This window comes from Serinus canaria, chromosome 1A (genome assembly GCF_022539315.1).
Source record: "Serinus canaria isolate serCan28SL12 chromosome 1A, serCan2020, whole genome shotgun sequence".
NCBI classification, from domain to species: Eukaryota; Metazoa; Chordata; class Aves; order Passeriformes; family Fringillidae; genus Serinus; species Serinus canaria.
Window position 1 is genome coordinate 55,792,094 of NC_066314.1, and position 20,510 is coordinate 55,812,603.

The 20,510-nt window shown below is 43.1% G+C and overlaps 2 protein-coding genes across 5 annotated transcripts in view; one reads left to right on the forward strand and one right to left on the reverse strand.

Annotated features, from left to right (window-relative positions):
* The window catches only part of SYCE3 (synaptonemal complex central element protein 3), a 46,066-nt gene that overhangs the window by 4,163 nt on the left and 21,393 nt on the right, over positions 1 to 20,510 (reverse strand). The window contains exons 1-2 of one of the 3 annotated variants that reach the window (XM_050970161.1): positions 13,886 to 14,011; positions 518 to 626 (exon numbers count right to left, since the gene is read on the reverse strand). In XM_050970161.1, coding sequence (XP_050826118.1) covers positions 518 to 626; positions 13,886 to 13,900 — 124 coding nt within the window. In that variant the 5' untranslated portion in view covers positions 13,901 to 14,011. Of the gene's footprint in view, positions 1 to 517; positions 627 to 1,437; positions 1,559 to 13,885; positions 14,012 to 20,510 lie in introns of those variants that run through there. The other 2 variants (XM_050970160.1, XM_050970159.1) reach the window with 2 other exon arrangements.
* STYK1 (serine/threonine/tyrosine kinase 1) lies at positions 5,742 to 20,197 on the forward strand. 2 transcript variants are annotated; one of them, XM_030238040.2, is made up of 10 exons: positions 6,095 to 7,221; positions 12,968 to 13,072; positions 13,919 to 14,062; positions 15,003 to 15,251; positions 15,511 to 15,692; positions 17,255 to 17,338; positions 17,583 to 17,791; positions 18,000 to 18,040; positions 18,295 to 18,391; positions 18,875 to 20,197. In XM_030238040.2, the coding sequence occupies exons 2-10, from the start codon at positions 13,006 to 13,008 to the stop codon at positions 19,077 to 19,079; spliced, it is 1,278 nt and encodes a 425-aa protein (XP_030093900.1). In that variant the 5' UTR covers positions 6,095 to 7,221; positions 12,968 to 13,005; the 3' UTR covers positions 19,080 to 20,197. The 2 variants fall into 2 exon arrangements, with proteins under 2 accessions (XP_050826113.1, XP_030093900.1); XM_050970156.1 differs by lacking the exon at positions 17,255 to 17,338 and having other exon boundaries at positions 5,742 to 7,221.

A 20,510-nucleotide genomic window follows, 5' to 3' on the forward strand; every position in this document is an offset into this window, starting at 1 on the left:
AGAGATTAAATATTTTAAGGAAAACTTAAGAAATGAAATTGATTTTAAAATAATCAGTACCGTAAATAATGGAATTAATTTTGAAATAATGAGTATCTGATAAAGCTGAGCAAATAGTTTTAGCGCTTATGTACTAATGTACACTTACATACTTTCCCCTTTATTTTACCAAGAATTCACTACAGTACACTGATCTGAGAGGTATGTATCCATTTTTTAGAATTCTCATTTTATAGACTATATTTTAATAATTGTACATTAAACACCTTAGTAATATTTCTGGTTTTAACCAACACTCAGAACTAAGCATGCATCATCACCTATTGATTTTTAATTCTGAGCCATCTGGACCACCTAAATTATTTGCATGCTTTTTCACAATTAATAATGAGGATTAGTTGATGGTGATTGTTTTAATTACATTTCTATCACACAGAAGTTTACAGAATAAATATAAAAAAAGATCTTCAGTGTCTTTAGTACAAAAATCCATATCATTCCTAATAAAGACCTGTACCTGCTAGTTTTTCCATTTCCTCCAGAAGTTCCTCCATGTCTGTTTTAAAGTTCTCCACCATCTTTCCCCTGTTATAATAGTTTCCTTCCTGAGATTCTGATTCAGCCATCTATAAGGAAACCAAGAATTCCCTACTTTATTTTACTCTTAAGTGAGTTGATTTTCATAGTTGAGACAAAGTAACATTGTAATAAAAAAATAAAAGCATACACTTTTTAGATTTACATGTGAATTTAGTAAGAATCTGCGTTTAAGGTTACTGGTCATCTGTATGCTGCACATTACTTGTGACTCATTTAGAAACTGGTAGAAAGAATTAGCTAAAATATGCTGTGCTTGTGCAAAATAAAGATTTTTGGTATCAGTAATAAAAGATCATTGTGTCAAACCCTTCACTAGCAACTTCATTACCCAGTTACAGTTGTCTTCCAGCTTCTCTCCCAAATATTCTGACCCAGGGCAACTCCTTATTTTCAAAGTTAGTTGTAAAATCCCCATTTGTAACCAATATTTATTTCACAATTGCGGGCTCCAGCCAGGTTAAGTACAAACACTAAGTTCTATCACCATAGAGGCAGATAAGTGATTATGATTCCCTAACCTCTGCTTAGTTGTAGGGAATGAAATTCTAAGATGTAAAATGCTTGGGGCAAAAATAGTTTTGGAACCTTAGTGTTCACCGAAAATGTGACACAAAATATTGCCTTTAATTTCCTATTCTGAAAACCATCAGTGGGTGGGACGGAACTGTGAAGAAAGAGACGGAAGAGCTTTAGTGTAGCGACTTTATACATCATGCTGCAGAGTTTTTATCTTATGCTAGTGGCTATCTCTTTTCCGGGCTTTATGGCCGATATGTGGGGAAGGAACGCGACCGGTGGTTTGTAATGGCTTTAAAGCATTTTAAACCGGCGCCAAACCTCGGACGCTAGGTGTTCCAAGTGTCTCTTCATACAACGAGGTAAAACTGAGGTTAACCGGGCATCCCTCTTGCCCCGGAGCCCTTGGAGAGCCCAATCCCCGGAGCTGCGCCACACCACAAGCCCACACTGGGGCGCCGGGGCCGCGCCGCCGGCCGCCCTCACGGACAGGGCGGGCGGTAACGGGACACCAAACACCGCCCGCCCGCCGTGCCCGCCCCTCTCGCCAGCTCATTGCCCGAGCTCGCGAGCTCGGTTGATTCTGTGTTTCACGAACACAATGACTTGGGAGAGCTCGGCGGCCGGGGGAGCGGCGCGGTTGGCGCGCCGCGGCGCCGGGCAGTGGCTGTGGCTGTGCCTTGGCTCCATGTCCCGGCTCCGTGTCCCCCCTGCCCCTCGCTTCCAGCGCCGCCGCGGCCGGCTCTGTGCGGCATGACAGACAGAATCACAGAATCTCTAGGTTGGAAGAGACCTTCAAGATCATCGAGTCCAACCCATGCCCTAACACCTCAATTAAACCATGGCACCGAGTGCCACATCCAGTCTTTTTTTAAACACATCCAGAATGGTGACTTCACCACCCTGGGCAGACAATTCCAGTACTTTATCACTCTTTCCATAAAAAAACTTTTTTCCTAATATCCAACCTATATTTCCCTTGGCACAGCCTGTGTCCTCTGGTTCTGTCAGTTGCTGCCTGGAGAAAGAGACCAACCTCCACCTGACTATACGCACCTTTCAGGTAGGGAGTACACCTCTCAGCTATAGAGATTGATAAGGTCACCCCTGAGTCTCCTTTTCTCCAGGCTAAACAACCCCAGCTCCCTCAGCCACTCCTCACAGGGCTTGTGTTCCCAGCCCCTCACCAGCGTCGTTGCCTCCTCTGAATGCACTCAAGGGTCTCAATGTCCTTCCTGAACTGAGGGGCCAGAACTGGACACAGCACTCAAGGCGTGGCCTCACCAGTGCCAAGTACAGGGGAAGAATGACCTCCCTACTGCTGGCGACACTATTCCTGAGACGGGCCAGGATGCCACTGGCCTTCTTGGCCACCAGGACACACTTCTGGCTCATGTTCAGCCGGCTATTGATCAGTACCCCCAGGTCCCTTTCTGCCTGGGCATTGTCCAGCCACACTGTCCCCAGCCTATAACGCTGCAGGGGGTTACTGTGGTCAAAATGCAGGACTCGGCACTTGGATTTATTAAAGACCATCTTATTGGGTTCCGCCCATCTATCCAACAGAGCCGTGTGTGTGGTTTCGGTGGTTTCTCTGTGTGCTAAGCTGTCCTGCAGATAGAGGATGGTTATGTTAATAAAACTGCCAGTCTGATGCCTTTCAGTATGCTTAACCATAAAGAAAAAGCAGAGAAGGACAGAGGACCGGGCCGGGCGTGCTGGGCAACGCAGCCTCCCTCCGTCCCGTGCCCGGCGCGGCGCCGTCCCGGGGCCCGGAGCAGGGGAGGTGCCGCCCTCCGTGCCCGCAGCCCCAGCGCAGCACGGGGCGCCCTCCGCCGCCAGCCCTGCCCGCACCGCCCCCGGATCGCCGAGCCACAGGAGCTGCAGTGGTGGCGGCAGCGGCCGCGCCAGATGGCCTGCGGTGGTTTCAGGGGCTTTCCTGACAGTAACGCAGAAGGTACATCTTAACCCCCGAGTTTAAAGCCGGGTGGAGCTTCTGCTGCTTTCCTCAGGGAGTCTCTCCCTGCCTGCGGGACGGAGGGAGACCAGGGCCGGCAATGACAGCACAACGGGCAGCAGGTTCATGGCTAGGGAGAGTAGGTTTATATTGGATATAAGGAAAAAATCAGGTTAGAATTTTTCTGGAGAAAGAGCAACAAGACTCAAGGTTGTCAAGAGTTAATAGATAGGAATGATCTGGTTTATAGCGGAGTCCCATTTCTGAATTGTCCGTGGTCCAAGTCATGTCCCATTCCACATCAATATCCAAACCTTGAATGGTTTGGGCTGTCTATTGTTATCCTATTTCATCCTCACAAACACAAACTTAGTCCTGTTTTTAAATTATTTGGTATATTAGTATTCTCATTATACAGCAGACCTGCTCATCTCTTGCAATCACCACTCATTTCACTGCAAACTGAGCAGCTAGTTTGAAGATGAGACTCTTATCTTCAAAATAAAATTAAGTATTTATTCACCTAAGTTGCATGAATGCAACTTTATCACAGAGCATTGTGTTTCTAAAGTTTTGCAGGGGCTCAAAAGCAGCTGAGTAAAACCCCTGAATAAAAGAAGTGCTAGCAAATTACTGGACCTTCAGCTGGCTGATGAAGATTGATGCCCGATCATTAGGTCATTTCAGTTTTCTACTTTATTTCTTTTCATATTCTTTATTTCTTTCAAGGGTGCAACCTTTGGAAATTTCAAATAACAAATACTGCAGGGCTGAACTGAAAATCACAACAGAATTGCCATTAAAAAAAATAGGCTGGTAATTTTTCTTGATTAAGAAAACCTGCTACTTTGAGAGGCAAAGCTCATGAGGCAGAGCAGACACTTGGGATAATGATGGGAAGTTTTCTTTTGCTTCAAGATCATTCCTATACTGTGCCATGTTGTGCTTATCTGCAAAAACTACATCAAGGGTGTGTGTCCCAGAAAAGTGCTACACTTCCTCTGCATGGCCCTTTCCCCAGCCACATCTTGTTCCTTCTCACAGTATGTTGTTACCAATGATCCTTGGTTGGCTCTGCAGCTGCCTGGCTGTTGTTGTTTGAGGCTTACACATTAGCCCCTTACCTTCTGAGTTTCTACACATCTGTGGGCTTATTTTGACCAAAATATCAGTCACAGTCTATCAGCTATAAGCCACAGTTTTAAGTGTGCCCTATATTAGAAGGTGAAAATAACTCTAGAAGTTCACTGCTTAGTCCCACAACCCATCTTGAGGCTATGGTGCAGCAGCTGTGTGTGGTTAGAATGGTTTCTACGTGTGCTCTGGCTGTCTTGGAGATAAAGAGGATGGTTATGTTAATAAAACTGGCAGTCTGCTGCCTTTCAGTGTGCTTAATCATGAAGAAAAAACAGAGAAGGATAGAGGATGTTTAACAGGCAATGTTTTCTTTGTGGATGCACATACAATACAAGACATAGCAGGAAAAGTCTGTTTTTCACAGGACAATAAATTCTGTCACTTCACTAAGCAGGGGGAAAGGCTTGTTGATGAATGAGGAGGATTATATAGGCTGAAGCTTCAACTCTGAACCATTAAAATATCTTATCCAACCAGTCAGACTGGGAGCACAACAGAGACACTGGTGGGGGAAATTAAAAGCTGCAGCCATTGTTGCTTTTGCATATGCTTACCCTGAATATTTAACCCTTTGCCTTTCACACTCTCTTCCACAGTAGGGAGGTGTAGAAACTGAAAGGAGGAAGATTTTCAGTTGTCATATTTTTAAACAGGAATCTGAATAGGTTTTCCTCCAGGTGCCCTTGAGGAGGGTGCCTGTGGAATGTAGCTCATTTCAGTAAGGGACTCATTTAAATGAGGAACTGTTATTTGCATTTTATCTACTATTTAATGGAGAATGAGGTATAAGACAGATCCCCTGCTCCTTCATGGAGAAAACACTACAGAGAATCAATGCAAATTAGTACCAGAATGAGAGGAAAGCTGAAATCAGAGTCTAAGCCTACATTCTGCAGCTGTAGTGATCTTTCTATTTCAAGAAAATTTTCAGTCTAGAAGATGTCTTTCCTGGTTTCTCAGGGGATAATAGTCCAGGACAGGACTATTTTGCTGATACTACTTTGCCCACTCCTCCCAGTGTCTGTAGAGAGATCAAGCAATGAAAAAATCACTCCTGCTTTTCACCATTTTGCACACATGGGTTAATGACAGCTGGAAGAATAGTGCTAAGGAGAAGTCTCTCTTAAATTAACAATTGTCTTTTGATACCTAAAGGTACTGATTGTGCCACAACTAAAATTTTCCCCAGAATAACACAATTATGTGCAGCAACAAAATGTTAATAGGAGTAGATGAGTTTGGCCAAAACAGTTGGCAGAGATCACATCATCTGCTGCATCTTCCCCAAACCACCTGCATCGAGTTGCTGAGTGAGAAATGAAGTTTGTCTCTTGTGAAAAATGTGTATTTTATGATTGGCTTTTCGCAAATATTATAACAAATATTATATGTGTTGTGTTAGAAAGTAATGCTGTATTAATTCTCTGAAGTAGTGTGTTAAATATAGTTTTAGGTTATAACAAAATGTTAAAATAGAAACTATGCTATGTAGGATACTGTTTTCTAAAGAAAGGACTTGCACTGAGATAGCAGTCACAGGACACCTAAATCTTTCAGAGAAAGAGAATTTATTGCTCCATTATCAGGAGAAACAAATTTCTTCCCGCCTCGCTCAGGCAGGATGATGCTGTTAGGATTATGAGGAAGAAGCTGATGATGACCAGACAGAATCCTGTATTTGAATGGAATTTATGCATCATGTATGAGATGTATGAATATGCTACAGGCTATTGTTTTTAAGGGTTAATCCTCTGTTAACAGGTGTCCTTTTTCGGGCTTATGCTGCCCAGAAAAAGGTACCCAGATATCCGTAACTCTTTGTTTCTATTGTCTCATATTGTCGTAATTCAAATTGTCCAAATTATTATTACTTTATTATTATTTTTATAACCATTTTATTACTATTAAACTTTTAAAATTTTAAAAACAAGTGATTGGCGTTTTCCACAACTCTCAACAAGAAGTAGGTCTCATGTTGTTTACACTTGAAAAGCAACTGTCTCTCACTCCTATGAAGTAGGTAAGCAAATAATCTTGTGTAGACTCACATAAGCAGGACTCGGGAACCTGAAACTCTTAACACAAGATTTATCAGTGATAGGGGAGAGCAGACCAACGGCTGGGGCCTGTATACATGGGTTGGTTGGGAAGAAAGTCCCCAGAACTAAAATGCAGATGTGTGATGAAGATTAGACCCCGCGGCTGCTGAGGACACCAGTGGAGCACAATGGAGAACCCCAGGGCATCATGGCAGGAAAAGGTCACAGGGAACTTCAGGAATATTGCTTAGTGTGTTTGGGGGGCACAGAGTGGTGTGAGGAAATGGCAGGGGAAAGCCAAACTTTCCTAAGTTCTGTCAGAATGCATGGACAGCCCGAGCAAGAGGGACACCAAGGGGCAAGGCAGAATGTGAAAAAACTTTGGTTTCTGCTGTCTGCTGTAGCATGTTTTGATATCATTAATCTTTTTTCTCTTTCTTCAATTGCAGACTGTGTTCCTGATGGAATGCTTTTCCAGCCTCTGTAGTCCTAGGGTTTTTGTACAGATTTTCTGTTCCAAGAGCCCATTCTTTTCAAATGTGAACCTGAAGCCAGAAGTGCATGAGTTCTGTTTATTACATAACCTGTCCCTCTTGATCTGTGTTGGTGTGCCTTTCAAACCCTACTGCAGGTGCCTGCCTGAGGGCTCTTTGCTGTGCCTGTCTCTGTAGTCAGCCCATGAGCAGCTGGTGTGTGGAAGCCAGGCAGACCTGTTCTGCAAGTATGTGCCTTCCTGTCAGCTGTGTGTTGGACATCCCCGGGGAGACAGCTGAGGAGACCTAGAGCAGCAAAGATCCGAAGCTGGGCGGGACTGGAGTAGAAAAATCAGTGAGGAGGAACTTAATCATAAGAATTACCACCCTACCAAGGTAATCATCAGAGTTACTGGGAGTGGCCTCACAAACTGGGAACCGGCAGCAGGAGAGCTTCAGGAAAAGACAACCGCAGGGCAAGGGAACTGGTGTCATTCAGGTAAGTGAGAGAAAGCACTTCTGGAAGATCAGCCCATTAATATTTATTTCTTAAAAGACTTTTATTAATATAAATGTGACCTGAATTAGAAGGTGGCTGTACTGTAAAGTCTATATGTCTCTGTGTGTGCATGCATGTACATATGTGCATGTGCCTACTGCTGGTAGTGAAGCTACTTACAGCCATTTCTGTGATCATAATGGCGTTGGGGTTTAAAGAAAAAATAAAAGAGGGATGTCCTCTACATACTGTCTGATTTGAATGAAATAGCTCACAGGCATTTTTTAAAGAGGAAGAAATTTAAAAAGTAATTAAATTTTGTATAAAATTAGCCTTAGTTCACTGAAACAAAGTGATGCTATGCATGTGTGTATAAATATGTCCAGTCTTTAGTTAAGTAATACATGCCTAGGGCTGAATTCAGAACTAATTACCATTTTACTCCCATCACTGTTACTTGATTGTAATGCAGTGATCTCTAACCCATAGTGGTGCAGATATCTAGATTTTCATGAGTTTACCTCTGTGTGCATGAGCTAATGATTAAATTACAAACAAAATCTGTGTTAAATCCACCAAGGAACATCCAGAACTTGGAAAACTAAAACTAAAGTTGTCTACACAGCTTCAGGTAGCTGTGAATTTATGAAAGCAGATTTATGTTGGATTTCTGAAACCATTAGGCAGCAATGTGATGTCATACAGTGTTCTCATCACACAGTAGGTTTTTCACAACAAGAGCTATATATATGTGTTGTCCTTTGAAACAAAAATTCTTCATTCTTCTCATGTTCTGTCATAGCTTTTGCTGTCAGTTTTTCAGAATTTCTATATTTGTGCTGGGGTTTGGTACAGGCTTAATACAGGCAGCTTAATACCAGCAAAATCAGAGCTCAGTCAGCAGGGAGACATTTTCAAAAGTAGGATATGATTTTGCTTTCATAAAAGGAAGCCACAGGTGATAGTGTACTGTTGAAAGTTTGGCCTCTAGGCTTTTAATAGCCTGCTCATTTAGGGCTTCAGCTTAATGTATTCCTTGAGGTTTTTATTATTTTAACTCATTCTTCAGATTATCTGTGAGGAATTACTTTGGGTGGCCTTAATTCATTGGAAATGTTCAAGATATATGTTAATTTTCCAGAAACTATAGTAGTCCATGTCTGCATTAGAAAAAATATCTTTGTCTTAATCCTCATTCAGGTTCTGTACCAATTCACACTTCTGTTCTTAGATTTCCTTATGCAGCACAAATAAATTAATTTCTGTAGATGATCTAAGCAAAACCTAGCACTGTAAGAACTTGCATATCTCCACTGAAATGGTGCCAGTTAGAACTACAACATTTTTAGCATAAAAGCACAAGCAGCAATGAGTCCTCCTGACTCATTTCTCAGTGCAGTAGTGACTGAGAAATGTGCCTGTTTTTTCTGCAATATTGAAAAAGAGCCAAGTTTCCTCTAAGTAACCACCTGCTCAAATAGCAGCACAGGCCTCATTATTTGCTGTTTTCTCTATGGTCTAGCTCTTCAAAAGTGGTCAGCCTGATTTTCTTCCACTCCCTTAATATGCTTCTGTAGCAGCTAGCCTAGGTTTGATATTTAAGTATTGCTTCTAATTTTGTACGAAGAGAAAGTCTTGTGTTTCTGTGTCTGATTTTTGAAACACTTTGTTTTCTTACAGGGTGTTACAGCTACCAGCTGTTCCAAAAGTGAGTTATAATACTAAATCTTTATAGCTGAGACAGTGCTACAGCAAGCCACAGGATATTATTTTTAGTCCTTGTTCACAAGGACAGAAGGGACTCTGGTGTGGCTGGTGAGAATTTCTCATTCAGCACAGGTGAAGATGCTGCTTGGTAACCCACAGGTGCCTTGCAGTGAGAGATGAGGGGACTCCATAGGCCAGGGAAACCTTGCAAAAATGACATGGTCTGCCAAGCTGTTGGAAATAGTCTCTAAGGTCTTCTGCTGGCAGAAGACACAGAATATGCAGTCTAACAAATGGATGGCTGAAACCTGTCAGGCTCATTTTTTATTTTTTTTGGAGCTGCTTTTAGTAAACAGTGGACATGGCAGGGGAACTGTTTGCTTTACCATGGTGCTTTATTCCTCCCTCTTCTCTGACGTTCAATGTCCACAACTGCCCACACCTGTGGTTTCCTGCTGTTTTGATTCCTGCAATTCCCCAGTAGCTCCTCTCCCTTCCTGCTGCACAGCCAGCACAGTGCGCTTGTGCAGAGTAGTTGCCAAAGCCTTGACTGTTGACCATGTCCAAAGGTCAGATAAAAGAGGAGGGAAATAATAAAAGCAGCAGTGAAATAGTAACAGGAAAGCTGGAGAGCAAGGTTTTTCCGCTGCAAGAAATTGAGTAGAAGACATAATGTTTAAGGATTTGTCTTTTATCAGTCAGGCAGTGTGCTGGACTGAAGTTACTGAATTACTCAGCTGTACTTTATGTGCCTGTAGTCACATTACAGCTGGTCCTCCCAATTGGTGCACGAAAAACAAGTATGAGAATATTTTTATAATAAAGTGATGTGCAGTTAACATGGGACAGGATATCTGGAGAAATAACTGCATTAAGTCCATGTCAGCTCATAGCATTTTTTAAAGGGTCTAATGAAGATCTAGATGAATCTTCGCCTTATTTTTTCCTATTTAATTAATTAGCTGTTTCTTTAGACCATTAGCTAATCATTATACAAGGATTTACATGTTTGCACTGATGATGGGAACTGCTCATAGCTTACAAATTAGACAAATTCAGGGGAAAAACCGTATATTTGCTGTGAATATGGACAAATTACTCTCCTGAACATGGCAGGAGCAAGCAGCAGGCAGCTTCTGTGTGGGCAGTATTCAAGCTGTCCGTTCCCATATATTCCATGGGCGGCTTAAGTCTTGATATTTCTTTTCAGTCTTCACCACAAAGTTTGTCACTCAGGCTTCTTAAGTCTTAATCCTGGCACTTTAAATAACATGATTGAACTTAATAAGAACTTCAAGGCCATAAAATGTCAGAAAGGATTGATTATTTTAGGGCTTTACAGTTGTGTGAATGCTTCTGCTATTGCTAAGGGGACAGTATCCATCTGAAAATGAATGACAAGGGACTGGAAAAATCACGGTAAGGCTTCTGCTGGCACACAGTGCTTGTGGATCTGTGCTGACACAGGGAGTGGTTTCATACTGCAGCTTTTGAATTAGCCATTCACCCCTGACTAATACCAGCCACGAAAATGGCAGGAAATCACCATGGCAAAAGAGCAGTGGATTTTTCCTACTAGGTTAGTGGTTTGAATCAATTTACCATGTGATCAATTGCACAACTGAGAGCAAAACAAGCAGTGAGAAGACAGCAAAGATGGGAGATAATCCCTTTTTTTGGCATTGGTGAACAGTTAATTCAGCTCAGCTACATTAACATTCAGTATTTGGGTTTCCTAAACTGGTTTAAGCAGTTTCCATAGCTGCCACCTTCTAGCTGCTTGTTCCTATCCCTGTGTTGCCCTCTGTGCTTTGCCTGAATTGCCAGGGCAGCAAAACAGCTTGGCAAGCAAACATGGCTGGAAACAAAATGCCACCTTTCCCCAAGTGTTCATCCTGTTGGCAAATGTGCACAGAGCAGCAGTGTTGGGGTAGGATGGGGGCTAATTAACCTGTTACTACTGCCAGGCTGTGGAGCTGCTGAGCCACGTGTGGTGCACCAAGTAGTCTGCTAGGAGCAGTTTGCAAGCGCAGGTGACTGTAGTTTAACTTCTGCTAAGGTTTTGCCTTGTATTTCCCATTGTCTAAGAGCAGCTGCTTCTGCTATTTTTAGGTACTGTGGTCTTCATTGTATATTTAGCTTTGACATCAGGATTTGGGTTCAGGAGGGTCAGAAGGCTCTGCAGAGGGATCTGGACAGGCTGGATTCATGGGCTTAGGCCACTTGTGTGGGCTTCAACAAGGCCAGGTCGTGGGTCCTGCCCTTGGGTCACACCAACCCCCTGCAGCTCCAGGCTGGGGCAGAGGGGCTGGAAAGCTGGGAAAGGCCCTGGGGGTGCTGGGGACAGCAGCTGGACAGGAGCCAGGTGTGCCCAGGGGCGCAGGAGGCCAATGGCACCTAGGCTGTGCCAGCCATGGTGTGGCAGCAGGGCCAGGGCAGTGACTGTCCCCTGGGCTGGCACTACTGGGGCCACACCTCAGATCCTGGGGCACTTCTGGGAACCTCAGGACAAGAAAGGCATGGAGGGGCTGGAGCGTGTCCAGAGAAGGGAAGGGAGCTGGGGAAGGGGCTGGAGCACCAGGAGGGGCTGAGGGAGCTGGGGGGGCTCATCCTGGAGAAAAGGAGGCTCAGGGGGGCCCTTCTGGCTCTGCACAACTCCCTGACAGGAGGGGACAGCAGGGGGAGGTCAGGCTCTGCTCCCAGGGAGCAAGGGACAGGACAAAGGAAACAGCCTCAAGTTTTATCAGGGGATGATTATTAGATCAGAAAAATTTTATTTGCTTAGAGTCATTAAACATTGGGTTAGGCTGCCCGGTGAAGTTGGTGAAGTCACCATGCCTGGAAATCTACAAAAAACCTGTGGATGTGGCACATGAGGGCATGGTTTAGTGGTGAACATGGTGGTGGTGCTGGGCTGACTGAGTTTTTAATGATCTTTTCCAATCTTTATGATTCTGTGAATTCCAGTGAGTGGAATTCAGTCTGTGTAAAAGAATATTAAAAATCCAGTGGAATAAACAAGCTGAAATTTAGCTAAAATTGCACAAATTCTCTAATGTAAATTCTAAATTGGAGTAATACAGTGTATATGTGCACATGATCTAGACAGCACTGATCTTGGTACAGTGTTAACCCACAGGCAAGGAAAATCTTTGCTGTCTCTGATGTGCAACTGGTAAAGAATAATTTCACTTATTAATTTTAAGCATGAGAACAAACTGTTAAACATTTCATCACCAAATTCCATAAAATCAATGCCCTGTATTTGCCATTGTGGTTAATTGCCTAAAACTCATAGCTGAAAACACAGTAGGTGCTTACAGGATAGAAGTCACAATTCCTATAAAATGTTCTAGATAATACTGTTTGCAAAGCTGTTAAGTCTTACATTTTGGCAATGTTTATAAGAAGCAGTGACTAAACAAGGTGTATGCTTGTACAGGCTGTGGATTTTCAGCTACAAATGCAGAAGAGTTGCAGTTGCTGTGCTTCAGAATACCTACAGTCTTGGCAGTGCTCAGAAGTTGGTACCAGAGAGCCCTAATGACAACTCTTTTTCTCCTTGTCTTTACACAGCAACTGTAGAAGTTGTGGCAAGGACTGTAGTCAAGAATGACATTTTCTCTGCATGCTGCTGATCTGTTCACTTGTAATAGACCAGAAGATATAATGCTAAGCCATTCTGGCATCTTAAAAATGTTTTAGCTAGGAGGGTATTAGATGTTCTTTAAATATAATAATTATGTTCATATCTATGGATTTTTGTACATATGCCAGCCTTTAGGACTAGGGGTCCTCATTTGCTTGTGGAGCAGTGTAGAACAAGCTTAACCCTAAATTCTCTCTGGTCATGCAGTGCATCATCCATAGGACGGTGATGGTGGATGTCCTGTGTCATTCTGTAAGCCTTCAAATCCCAGTGCTGCTTCATGCAGCCACTGATTGTAAGGGGTAGAAAGCTCCCTATTCACTTCCCTTGTTGCTTCATCAACATCCTTTCTCCCAATAAACTTTGTTATTATTCTTTATGTCTGTGCAGGAAGTGGGGGCTGGAGGCCTGCTTGCTTGTAACTGAACATGGCAGGGAATGTGAAAAGATTCTCACGGATGCTGCTGGAGTGCAATAGCAATGACAAGCTGTGTGGTAAGATTCACACATTCCTTTAATAAGATTTCACATGCTTGTAGGAAGGCCAGATTAAAAAGTGTGCCAAGCCCTTTCTTCTCCTCCACGGCATCCCAGCCCACACAGAAAGATTTGATGGAGTTTTCCCTGTGTTGTGTTTCATGGAAGAAATGTTTATGGGGATGAAGCCTCTGTGGCTGGATTAATCTCACCTAATTTTCGCCATTTTAGAGAATTTCTACTTTGAATGAGAGGTACAGCAGTCATTAAAGATTCCCTGCAGCTTCCCAAAGGACCAGTTTTGTGGAATTTTGATTTCATGGCTTTCTGCCATCTTTGGGAATGGAAAAAATGGTCTCAACTACCTCCAAATCTGGGGACATGAGAAAGATAGTTACCTTCACAAGCCTTGCTAATTGCAATGTCTTCCAGTCAAATTCCAAAGGTGACCACACCTAGTTTCCTTTAAAATGCTCTATATAATATTTCTGGAAGGAGCTGGAGCTGTAATTGCATGTGATGGCATAGCAATATCCAGCCCGTCCCATCTCCCTGCTGTCCTGCTGCCAGTGCTGTTTCTGTTCCACTGGTGGATGTGACTTCAAATAGCTACAATTCCAGGCCTGCATATTAAAGCATCTAAATAAGTGACCTTAGGTGTGGGAGTCTTAGTGATTTCATGCAGTTTAGGTACTGAGCACCTCTGAAAAATAAGATGGCAGCACTAACAGTGTTCAGCTATTCCAGAGGATGGAACACACACTTTTGGGGTTGAAAGTTACTGAAATGGACTGTTGCTACATGGTTATACAGAACCAGTATGGTGCTTACTCCTTGGTTTTCCATTTTTTTCTCTGCTGACAGTTGTGCGTGAACACCAAACGGAAGTGATCGTTGTCCCAGTTCTCCTGGTGGGAGTTTTTGTCATTGTCCTCACTGTCATCCTCTGGCTCCACTGCCGTGGCCTGCGAGCAAAGCAGGAGCAATCAGCACCAGCCGGAGCCCAAGGTAAAAAAATGCTTTCCGACCAGAGGAAAGAGTATTGGTTTCACAGCCAGAAGCCAATTCCATTTCCCCATCACTTGAGCTGTTGGGCAAAACCATTTATGAGGATCCTGAGTGGTATACAGCAATCCAGTAAACATTAGAAAAATTGTGAACACTGATTTTCTTCATTTTGCAGCAGCAGTAGTATAGATGGACCTGAGAAAATCTGAAGCATCCTGCTGTGTAAGCTGTTTAACATGCTGGGGTAACATCACAAGAGCTACAAAGTGTATTTATGTAACAGCTCCTGGAGGCTGCTGCAAGTAGAGTTTTACTGGGGTAATTATGAATGATAGTAATTTTGATGTAGATTACACCTAGTTAATCCATTTTCTATGCTGCCATTTAAGAAGTTTAATTTCAAGTTGCTGTCACCCTCTTCCTATGGAGACAACATGAAGTAGAACAGGGTGAGGGGGTAGTAGGTAGTAGGTAGAACAGGGTGAAGTAGAATGGTGAGGGGGTAGGGAAAGGTTTGTTGATTCACGTGTGGCTGTGTGGAAATGAAAATACAGTTCTGAACTAATTTTTGTATGTAGAGGAAACAGATCTTGAGCCTATATTAAGAGAAATAATTGAGAACTGGTAATAAAAGAAAATGTTCATTGCTTGAGCACATGGGAATGAAGTCCAAATGTGTCTTATCCATAAAGGTTATGTTGTTAAATATGGGAGAAATTTCTAGACTGGTTCTGTCTTTTCATCAAATAGAGTGGGAGATAAATTCTTTGTCCTCTTCAAGGGCCAGGATAAGTATTATACGATAACAGTTCCTTACTTTGCCCTGATTTCTGAAACACTGTGGAGCAAAAATTGAAGAACGTGGAAGGATGAGCATTGCCATCTATTACAAGAGTTCATCTGTCTGCTTTTATGCATCATATGTGTTTGCTTTTGTCAGTGACAAGAAAGAATCAGCAGGATCCCTGCTCAACAGAGAGCCGCTACATCCAGCTGAGTGAGAGATCTGTGGAGAGCCTGCTAAATTCTGCATCCTTGACTCTGAAAGAATTAGAGATACCTCGAGAGAAACTCTTACCAGACAGCTTGCAGCTGATAAACCTTGGTGCCTATGGGAGCATCTACAGAGCACAGTTAGAAACTGGGAGCTCTGGGAAGACTAAGACTGTGGTGCTGAAAGCCTTGCAAGGTACGGCCTGTGGTCAGGATCCACTTTGGTACAGTCCACTGGGGCACAGTCTCTGTGTCCCAGACATGGTGCTGGGCAGAGCATTGCCATCAGTACTGGGCAATAACAAGCTATGTTCTGTACAGTAAGTCCAAGATGTTCTTGAATTAATGTCTTGGTAGGATTAAAGATTGCTGACCATGTTGGTTTTAGATGTCAGCCTGTTCTTTGCTGCTTCCATTTGTTGTTGTTTTGGTTTTGTTTTCTTTTGTTCTCTCAGATCCAGCTAGTCCCCAGAGAGTGAAGGATTTCTTGGGAAGGATTAAATTCCATCAAAATCTTGGCCATCATGAGAACCTGGTTGAATTGGTTGGATGCTGTGTAGACCAGCTCCCACTTTATATGATCATGGAAGATGTGTCTCTTGGTGACCTGCTGACATTTCTGTGGACGTGTCGGAGGGTGAGTCAAAAGAAGGGATGACAGAATAGCTTCTTCAATTCCTTAGGTACATATCTATCCATAAGTCATAAATTATTTTTTCCATCTCTCCATGCATCCCTCTATATCAATCAAAGCTATTTCTATGCTCCAAAGAAGTTCTACACAGGTCCTACTCGGCAGACCATTGAAGGGCATTGCAGGCACTGGAATTAGAATGAATTCACACAGCCACCTGAATTTCTCAAGTTTTAAATCACGTCTCACTCCAAATGCTTTTAAGAAAGCAGAGCAGTTACAACACAGGGGAAGGTCATGGGATGATAACTAATTGGTAAAAGACAGGAAATAGAATATAAGAATGAAAGGTTGGTACTTGCTCTGAAGGGAGGTCAGCTATCTAGGACATGGTGCTGTTCATTCCATGTATTAATAACCTAAAAATGGGATGACAGTTACGTGAGGATATTTGCTGATGATTCCAGCCAGTAAAGCCAAGGGCAGACCCAATGGAATTGCAGAAGGTATTCCCAAGCTAAAAAAGAGCCTAAATATCAGGGGAGGTTTAGATTGGATAGCAGGAAGATATTCTTCCTCCAGATGGTGGTGGGGCACTGAACAGGCGCTCCAGGGAATGGTCACAGCTCCAAGGCTGTCTGAGCTCCACGAGTGTTTGGGCAACATTGTCAGGGACAGGATGGAGTTGTTGGGATGTCCTGTGCAGGGCCAGGAGTTGGACTCGGTGGTCCTTGTGGTTTGCTTCCACTTCAGCATATTCTAATTCTATGACTCATTGTTACAAAAGGCATAGAAACAAAACTCTGCTGTTACTGTGTAAATCCATCACTCTCCTACATCTGAAACTCTATTTAGAGAAGGATTGCTTCCTGTCCTGTTCAGCAGAAGGTCCAGGTGGTAGGAAATAAAGCTAGTACATGTCATGTCCAAAACAAACAAATGGAGCTGATTCTTCATGATCTGAGGATTTGACTGATGGAATGTGTTTCCACTGACTGCTGTGGATACTGACAGTTCATATGAGGTTAGTTATGGAAGGTAACCTTTCAAAGGTTACTGAACATGTGAAACCATAACCTCTAAGGAAGTTTTTAAGTAGAAGATATATGTGGGCTGTAAAATGGCACAGGAAGAACATTGTGTGTTTATCTTATTCTCTCTCTCATCTCTCACTGTTACAGGCAGGGTGGAAGAGAGATGGACGGTTAGTCTCATACCAGGTGTCCAATTCATGTGTTAGAAATGTGCTTTTCTACTCATCATTCTAATTTGTAAATCTTTCATTCACCTGTTTGGATTGTCATTCTTCACTGTCATTCTGACAATTTCTGTCTAACATTAATTTTTTTCCCCACATGTCAATTTGCCCATCAGTTGTCTCTAATATACTTGTCTTACTCCACACAACCTCAGCATCACCCATCCACGTTGTCCTACATTTCAGTCAATTTATGAGCAATTGTGAGAAGGAGGAGCATAAGATTAGATAGAATAGAAGGAAACATTCCCCACAATCCTACTGTTGTGCCACTTGTTTGAACCAAGGTCTCTTATTTTGTGTCAAGGATGTAATGGCAATGGATGGTGTCCCCTATGACCTCACTGAGAGGCAAGTATATGAGGTTGGACAGCAGGTTGCAGCAGCTCTGGTAAGTCTTCTCAGGTTGGCTGCATTTTTTCCTTCTCGCTTGATTGCAACACAAGTTTGGGTGGTGGCTTAAGTCTTCTTGGCCTAAGCACTGAGAATAAAGGCTTTGTGAAAATATGCTTCCATTACGTTGGTGAGCATGTGTAACTCCACAGTGTTGAAGACAAGCATAAACTCAGTGAAAATTTCTATCAATTAAATTTGTTTTAAAATCATCCTGTTTTCTTTCTTTTCTAATTTCCCAGGCTTATCTTGAAGAAAAGAACTTGTTCCATGGTGACATTGCTGCCAGGAATGTCCTTCTTCATCACAACTTCACTGCCAAGCTCTGTGGTTTGGGCCTGGCCTACGAAACTCACGCACATGGTGCCAGCTCAGTCACACGGAAAGTGCCCGTCAAGTGGCAGGCACCAGAGAGGCTCCTGAGCAAACCCCCTACCATCAAGGCAGACATGTATGGCTTCATTTTGGGGCTAGAAGTTCACCTGTCTCTTTCACTCCTTTATGTATCATTTCATGTCCTGAAATTCACAGGAAGGCAGATCTAGTTTCAGCATAACACTCCACTTTTACATCTCATTCTTTCTCCTGTCTGCAGGCCATGCCTATTTTTTATGTATTTAAGCCAGCAAACAACATCACTTTGTTTTCTTTTCTTGCAGGTGGTCTTTTGGAATTCTACTGTATGAAATGATTACATTAGGTAAGAAGATTTAATGCTAATAAAAAAAAAAAAAAAAGTAAGGAAGCAGAAAATTACCAAGACCCAAAATCTCAAATTTTAGAATGTAAAGTTGGGCCATTTAAATAAGCACCCTTTAGGATCTTCTGTTATTTTGAATTGTGGTAAGGAAAAAAACCAGATTTTGGTAGGGAAGGAAGGCAGTCTTGCACAGAAGCTGCTCTTTGCAACCACTGCCATAGAGTTTTCTACCATTGCTCCTTTTACCCTTCCAGGTGCTCCACCATATCCTGAGGTGCCACCATCTGATATCTTATCTTACCTGCAGAAACAGAACATTATGAAGCAGCCCTCGAGCTGCCAGCATGCCATGTAAGCCACTTGCTTTATGACCAACTGAACATGAGGTTGGCAGAGCTAAATGGAAATCAGACATAGAAAATGAGATTTTACACAAGATTTCTATGTCTAGACTATGCTGAGAGTAATCTGTTAGCAGAGGAGATTTGTGTCTGCCACATCTCCTTGCTGAGTTCTGCTGCATAAAACCTCTGTGGTCAAAACCTTTTTGTTCTTCTGTTGAAAATGACACTTGTTTCCATTTCCTTCCCTTGAAAATGCCACTTGTTTCTGTTTGCTTAAGTGCCCTTGCATTTTGCTGCTCCAGTGCTTCCTTGGAAGGTGCAGCACTGTTGGGGAATGATTTTTCTCCTCTAAGTTATAGGATATTCTCTGAAGTGAACAAAGTGATTTTTCTCCTCTAAGTTATAGGATATTCTCTGAAGTGAACAAAGGGAAGATCTAAGGTACATTTCTTTGCATGAAGGCATAATTTCATAATTTCATGATTTACAGGTACTGCATCATGAAGTCCTGCTGGCAGTGGAGTGCAGCTCACCGGCCTTCCCCAGCACAGCTCTTGTGCTCCCTGAAAACAGCTATGAAGACCAGCAGTGGGCACACAGTGCTGCAGGTGCCTGAGTCAGTGGTGCCTGAACTCTATGCTGATGTTGCTGGTGTTGATGTGCACAGCCTGGTGAGGGAATACACAATCCTCTGAAGGGTCCTTTCATATTTTGGTAAAGGAAAAAGAAGTCTCATAGTTTTCCCTTTCTAAATATTTTGCAAGCTCAGAACAAGGTGCATATATTGGAAGGGATCCCTTTGTTCTTCAAACATCTATAAAATATCCATGCAGACACAAGAAACTGTTATCATTATTGTAAAATCAACCTGTTGGTATTATTCTGCCAGTGGTCATTTGAGAGTAAAGTGTGTTTAGGAAGCTGTAGAAAATTTAATGAGAAACTTGAGTTAAAGGAGTGTTAGGTTTGTGGCGAGGTTTTGGTGATGGGGTGGGCTGCAGAGGTGACTTCTGTGAGAAGATGCCAGAAGCTCCCCCAGCTCCATGATGGACCTGCTGCGGGTCAATGCTGAGCCCTTCAGCAACACTGGTAGCACCTCTGTGATTACATATTTAAGAAAGTGTAAAAGATACTGCACAACAGCAGGTGAAGGAGAGGAGTATAAATGTGAGAGGAACAGCTCTGCAAACACCCAGGGCAGGGCAGAAAGAGGAGCAGGAGCTGCTCCAGAGCTGGGATTTCTCTGAGATTCTGTGGTGCAGCCAAGAGTGAGGTGGCTGAGCCCCTACAGACCCTGGAGGGCAGGGGGGGGTGCAGAGATCCACCTGCAGCCCCTGAAGGAGCCCACGCCAGAGCAGGGGGATGTCTGGAGGAGGCTGTGACTCCAAGGGAAGCCTGTGCTGGAGCAAAATCTGTCATGGCAGAATCTGTGGAGAGAAGAGCCCTCATTGGAGAATGACTGCACCTCATGGGAAAGGACTCATGCTGGAGCATTTAATGAAAGACAACCCTTGCAAACAACTTGCATTGGAGAAATTCTTGAAGGACCTACTTTCCTTTGGGAAAGGGACCCCATACTGGAACAGGGGAAGCATGTGAGGAGTCCTCTCCCTGAGGAGGAAGGAGCAGCAGAGACAATGTGAGATGAACTCATCACAACCCCAATTCTCCCTGCTGGATGAGAAGAGGTAGAGAAATTGGGAGTGAAGCTGAACGTGCGAAGAAGGGAAGGGTGGAGGAAGGTGCTGCAAGACTTGGTTTTATTTCTCATTATATTTCCTAACTTGATTAGCAATAAACTAATTTTTCTCAAGTTGAGTGTGTTCTGCCCATAACAGTAATTGGTAAATGATCTCTTGCTGTCCTTATCTTGACCTGGGGGCATGTTGTTATATTTTCTCTCCCCTGTCCAGTTAAGAAGAGGAAATTATAGTGGCTGAATGGATACCTGCCGTTCAGCCAGAGTCAATCCACCATGAGGTTTTTGGAAATTTTTCCCCATCTTTTCTGTCCCAGGAAAATGGATCAGTTGGGTATTTGAAAGAGGAGATGTCCTGGGGATCATGCTACAGTGGTATTCAATAATTCTCTCGGATTTCTTCAATGCTTTATACTCTAGCTTCCTT

What these genes read in the sequence shown, in the direction of transcription:
- STYK1 (XM_030238040.2), top strand. Translation starts at nt 13,006, where the DNA reads ATGGCAGGGAATGTGAAAAGATTCTCACGGATGCTGCTGGAGTGCAAT. An exon ending in TAGCAATGACAAGCTGTGTG is followed by an intron (nt 13,073 to 13,918) that starts GTAAGATTCACA and finishes CTCTGCTGACAG; the next exon opens with TTGTGCGTGAACACCAAACG. An exon ending in GGTGCTGAAAGCCTTGCAAG is followed by an intron (nt 15,252 to 15,510) that starts GTACGGCCTGTG and finishes TTGTTCTCTCAG; the next exon opens with ATCCAGCTAGTCCCCAGAGA.